The 5,725-nt window shown below is 47.2% G+C and overlaps 1 protein-coding gene across 1 annotated transcript; it reads left to right on the top strand.

Moving 5' to 3' along the window:
* Positions 1–4,156: 4,156 nt before the first annotated feature.
* On the top strand, positions 4,157–5,461 carry LOC126558179 (N-alpha-acetyltransferase 30A). Its single transcript, XM_050214145.1, has 2 exons — positions 4,157–5,221; positions 5,294–5,461. Exons 1-2 carry the CDS (start codon positions 4,157–4,159, stop codon positions 5,456–5,458), a joined length of 1,230 nt encoding a protein of 409 aa, XP_050070102.1. The 3' UTR covers positions 5,459–5,461.
* Positions 5,462–5,725: the final 264 nt, after the last annotated feature.

Here is a 5,725-nt window from a genome sequence, read left to right on the forward strand (position 1 = left end):
ACACGTACACGCACTACAGGACAACTGCACAAAGTTAAATTTTCACACCACAAGTTTCGTCACAAAATGTCTTTTTTTCTTTTATACACAAAAAAACACAATCACGGTAGTTCGTTCACACAAACCCAGTGTGCATAGTTTTCTTCAAACTTTATACACTTTTGTACACACACACGTATACAGCGACGAAAGGGAAAAAATGAATCTGGATAGCGAGGAGACGGTGGTTATGATGAATTCCGGGGGTTTTGGAAAATAGTTTATCGGTTGAATTTTCTGATGCTGATCCGCAGCAATGAGAGAAGAAAAAAAATTGACCGAAAAGATCCAGAACAATTCGCACTGATCCGCAATCAGAAGAGAAAATGGAAGGAACAGATGGGTTGGTTTGCGCCGCTGGTGGTCGTGGGAAGGTGGTTTGGTTTGGTTGGTGAATGCACTATTTACTGGATAATTTTGTTGCTCACTTTATCACTAACTGTACACGGGTTGGAAACGCACGGGTTGAAGCCTGCAAATAAAGATATAGAAAGAGGAAGGAATGAGTGAAACGATAAGAAGCGACAAAGAGATTCCTTAATTAAAATGTTGTGATGAAAACATAAAATTGACACTTTCGGCGAGAGAGAAAAAAGAGTTTTCCAAATGTTCTGTGTATCCAATAGCAACAATGAACACAGAAACGACATTCCAGTAGGTTGGTGTGATAAAAAAGCCTGCTGAGGTTCCGAATGGACACTTTTTGATGAAATGGAAGAAATAATCTTAAGTCAACTCGGGAAGAAGCGCACCAGACAATTGGCTTTCCAATATCGGCCAACTGTTGGGTTTTTTATCAGAGCAGACCTAATGATAGCTTTTTTATCAAAAATACCAGAGCTCACTAAGATCTATGCTCATGTTATGCATCCATCATGGAACCCTCTGGCCACTATACTTGGATTGAAACACCAAAATATGGTTCTTCAACACCAATGAACGATGTAGGAATTATTCCCAAGAGAGGACCAAATCGGTAAAACAATGCTAGTTCATGATATAATTTAGCAAAAGCATCAGCAACTGCCTGATTCTCTTTTTTCGTTCTACAATAACATCGTCGTTCCATATTTCCTACATATTCTGACAGCCAGTAGCAGCAGCAGCAGCAGCAGCAAATACGCTTGTTAGTATGTGTGTGCGTGTGTGGTTGTGCTCACCACGGTGAGCAAGAATGGTGCGCTACGCTGCGACCGGAACAAACACACCAACACCTCTCTACCTAGAATAAAGATACTCGGCTGATGGGGTGGAGAATCAAATAAAGATGGACAAAAAAGCATTGTCCTTAGCCGAAAATGAGCGTTTTCAGCGACAACTCATTCAAGAAACTCGTCTGTATATGGATGTGAAATTTTACAAGAAATTGAAACAATCATTTGCTCAACTGAGCGACATGCTTTGAAACCGGACGACCATTCACCCCGTGTGAGAAGAAGAAGCAGACAAGAAAAGGTAAAGCAGCGATGGTCGACACAGCACACCGAATGGTTGGGCACTATTAGAACGCGGAAACTTTGGAACGGTTTGCTGATGGTCGCTTCCACCACCGGAACCGGAAAGCTGACACACCGAAAAACTTTTTGCACCTGGCACCATGAAGGGGGAAGCCTTTGTTACGCCATTTGTTTTTTCGCAACAACCAAAAACGAACGAACAAAACACATCACTCCAAGGGAGAAACTTAGCTACTGCTGCTTTTACACGCACAAACACGGTCGGTAGTGTACTTGCCTGCCGCCATCCAGAGCATTTCAAATGGCCCGTCTACTAAAAACTATATGTACACACACACTCGGTTTTATTCCGTGCACACGGTGAGACGCGCTGAATACTTCTGACACTGGCCGTGCTCTGGCCGCCGCGAACAGGAAGGGCGCATACACAGAATATCCCATCCCGAACAATGAGAGAGTGTGTGAGAGAGAGCGCGCGCGTTCGTTGCGTACGCCGTTGCACTCGCGCATTTGCGACGAATCTTTTCTAGCGCGACCCACACTCGCTCTCTCTCTCTCTCGCTCGTTCTTTTCCTTCTATCCGTCCACCGACCCGAAACGGCGCCGTACACCCAATCTGAAGAACCCAAACCGCAGCAGCGCCGGATCAAGTTTTAGGTCCCCGGCTGCTTCTAACAGAACTCCCCGTCTGGTGGAGCTCTATGAGAAAAAAAACGGGAAAGAACCAATCGAAGGAGGCTTCTTCAAGAGGACATCAAACTAGCACGTTGTTCGCAAGGGTTGGTTCAACCAGATACTGCGATGTGTCAAATATAACTAATAACAAAAGGCCAAAATGATGCATAACTTCATCTACATTGACCACACTAGACCCCCCCCCCCCCTCCGCCCTCCTCCCCTTCAGTACCCAACAAGTGCATCATTGTCTCTGCAGCATTTGCATTATGCACGCACGGGAACCGTCTCATCATGGTCGATGCACAGAATCGCTCACACACACACACACCCACTCGCGCACGCATGCATCAATATACTACCCTATCGTCACACACACGCAAACATTAAACGGCCGTTTATCGTAACTTACGCTATGCAGGCCAGACTTTTTCCGGTGCACTGTAGAACCACCAAAGCACACGGTGTGTTATGTCGGCACAACGGGCTTAACTGAAGGCTGCAGTATTTATCACTTCCTTGTCCGCCGCACCCCCGGGGGACAACCGTCCTCTGTCTCACGGAATGCCGCACTACCTCCGCGATTGACAGCAAAACTCCGGGCAATCTCCGATGCTAGAACGCGGTGCTGTAAGGAAGGATGTGTTTCCGCGACACTTGGCCAGACACAAAACGCACGCACGCTGCTTTTTTGTTCACGCACGGTCACGAAAAATAAACGCCTTCCCAATGATTCTAGTGCGGTCCGGTTCTCTGTATTCGATATTGGGGTTCTGGCGTTTTAGCTTCACCGTCGTCGTCGTCGTCGTCGTCGTCTTGTTCTTGTCGGCGTTTGTATGTGTGTAGCACCAGAGCAGACCCGGTTTTCGCTCTATCTCTCTCACATTCGCACCTTGCGCGAGCACTGTTGAGAGAGTCAGCTGAGCAGCGAGAAACATGCACAAGGTTGCTATGGAACAGATGGGAACGCATTTGACAGCAGCAACATCAACAACAATGGTTCAATGTTCTAAAACAAAAGTGTTTTTTCTCACTGTTTTACGCTTAGTGGCTTTTTTAAAAACAAAAAGATTTTTATTTTCGATGGTGGAAAGTTTTTTCGTGAATCTGCTCCTTTCTATCCTTCTGTGCTCAAACACACACTGTATATGAACCTTTCAATTGCGTTGCGATTTTACGCAATGTGTCTGTTCGAAGTAATTTATTGCCCGTAGCGACTGCATGCCCGTATGTTTCCTGCTCAGCAAAGACATTTCCTTCAAACACGTTAAACCTTTCGATCATACAAAATAGAAACGAGCACTTGTCTTTTGGTCATGTTGACAGTTGTTGCGGAAGAATACGTGCAAACGAAAGAGAGAGAGAGAGCGTGTGAGGTGCAGCAATAGTGGGGAGCTGCAACAGCACTGGGTTGTGGTAGTAGCAAAATAAAGAGAGGAAAAAAACGGCACATACAAGCAGTCGTCCGCAGGAAAAGTGCACTCGTAGTTTGTTCCCTGCCGTCTTTTATCGCATCGCCTCACAACTACACCCTGAGAGAAAGACCGCCCCAACAGCTGTCCTTGGCCCCCGGGACACAGTTCGTCGCGGAGCACAGAGCACAGTTTCCCAGTCCAGTCTGTGGTGTCCACACTCCCACCGGACAATCGTCCGTCGAGCGGGCGACACAGGTTTACTCCCTCGATTGGGAAAGGCAAGGAAGAAATAGGAAAAATGCTATTGATTACGAAAACCGTATGATAGATCGAAGATCGACAGACACTTGTGCAATCGTGCTACCAGGTACGCCACCGTCAAGCAATCGATGTAAACACCTACAGTGTGTGCCTATTGAATTTTCCCCTTTTCCTCCAAAGTGAAAAACTTCTGAAACACTTCCTTATCGAACTCGTCCATTGAGCATTGGATTTTGACACCGAGAGGAAAACAATCCATCACCGCCACCACCACCAATCTTAAGCGCTAAAAAACCCGCCTCCATCCGAATGGATGTTATCGGTTCGGATGATTGTCCTCCGAAGGGAACAACGCAGCTCACCAATGGAAACGGAACGTCGGCGGAGGAATTTACCGTGGCAGCGGTAGCGGGTAGCAGTGCCGGAAAGCGCAAAAAGGCTAAGAGGAAAAATAAAGCTAAAAATAGTCAGCCGGAGCCGGAGATGGCGGGCGAAACGAATATGACGCGCTCCGCCACGTTGGACACGACGACGATGGAGATGAAACTGTCGCCGAAGGCTGTGCTAGCGAAGGAGGTGGAATGGAACGGTGCGGTGACTGTAAATAGTAATTGTAATAAAAATAGCAGTAAACATAGCAGTACTCATAGTAACGGGCTACCGGAGGAACCATCTGCAGCAGCAGCCGAGTCGTCCGTAGATGCAATCAGCAAAAAGCTGGAGCAGTGTGTTCAACTCGGTCGTAACGGCATAACGCGCAACGGTTTGGCAAATCATGGCTCGAACGACAGTGCCGAACTGCCCGGTGAAGAAATAGCTAGCACCGTAGCACAGTCCGGTAAGAAAAAGCATCGTAGTAGGCAAACGAAAAAAGGACCCTCGCCAGCAGCGCACTTAACCACCTGTATAGAGGAGAAAAATGGAGAAAAAGGAGGCAAATCTCATCCAACAACAACTGCCTTGATCGAAGCTGAAGATACTAGTGAAAAGAGCGAACCAACCGATGGAAGGAACGTCCCAGAACCAACGGGGCCGGATAGTGTATCAACGGCGGTAGAAAGCAAACCGACCCTCACACCGATGGAAATCACTTACCAGGTGTACGAATCGGAACGTCAGATGCCAGCGATTATGGCACTGATACAGAAGGATCTGTCGGAACCGTACTCGATCTACACCTATCGTTACTTCATACACAACTGGCCAAAGCTGTGCTTTCTTGCGCTGCACAAGGATACGTGTGTCGGTGCGATCGTTTGCAAACTAGACATACATCGGCAGGAGACGCGCCGCGGATACATTGCGATGCTGGCTGTGGACAAGGATTACCGTAAGCTAAAAATCGGTACCACACTCGTGCAGAAAGCAATACAGGTGGGGTTGTAGCCTGACCAATGTTATTCCGTTTGAAATATTAGCTAACATTACCTGGTGCTTTCTTTGTAGGCTATGCTGGAAGATAACGCGGACGAGGTCGTTCTTGAGACGGAAATTACGAACCAGCCGGCACTGCGGTTGTACGAAAATTTAGGCTTCGTGCGGGACAAACGGCTCTTTCACTATTATCTAAACGGTGTCGATGCATTGCGGCTTAAGCTTTGGTTTAGATGAATGCACACCTATTGCCCACTATCCTTTGTTCCCTGCCAAGAGCTCGGTACCTTCCTGCGAAGCGATGGGAAGTGAGGAGAAAACAGCAAAATCATGCAAATGTTGCTATGTGCGCTGGTGTGTAAATGCAGCCAGGAACAACAATCCTCCGAAGGACACATTTTACTTTGACTAGCATGTTCCAAACCAAATCGGCCACACGTCGTCGGCGAGTGGGAGGGGGAGGGAGACTTTGAAGAAAGTGGAGAAACCTCGGTTCGGAGATAC

This window comes from Anopheles maculipalpis, chromosome 2RL, assembly GCF_943734695.1.
Source record: "Anopheles maculipalpis chromosome 2RL, idAnoMacuDA_375_x, whole genome shotgun sequence".
In the NCBI taxonomy this organism is placed as follows: domain Eukaryota; kingdom Metazoa; phylum Arthropoda; class Insecta; order Diptera; family Culicidae; genus Anopheles; species Anopheles maculipalpis.

Bases quoted from the DNA above. Each gene is read 5' to 3' on its own strand.
- LOC126558179 (XM_050214145.1), top strand. From the start codon at position 4,157: ATGGATGTTATCGGTTCGGATGATTGTCCTCCGAAGGGAACAACGCAG. The intron at 5,222-5,293 runs GTGGGGTTGTAG...CTTTCTTTGTAG, and splicing joins TCGTGCAGAAAGCAATACAG to GCTATGCTGGAAGATAACGC.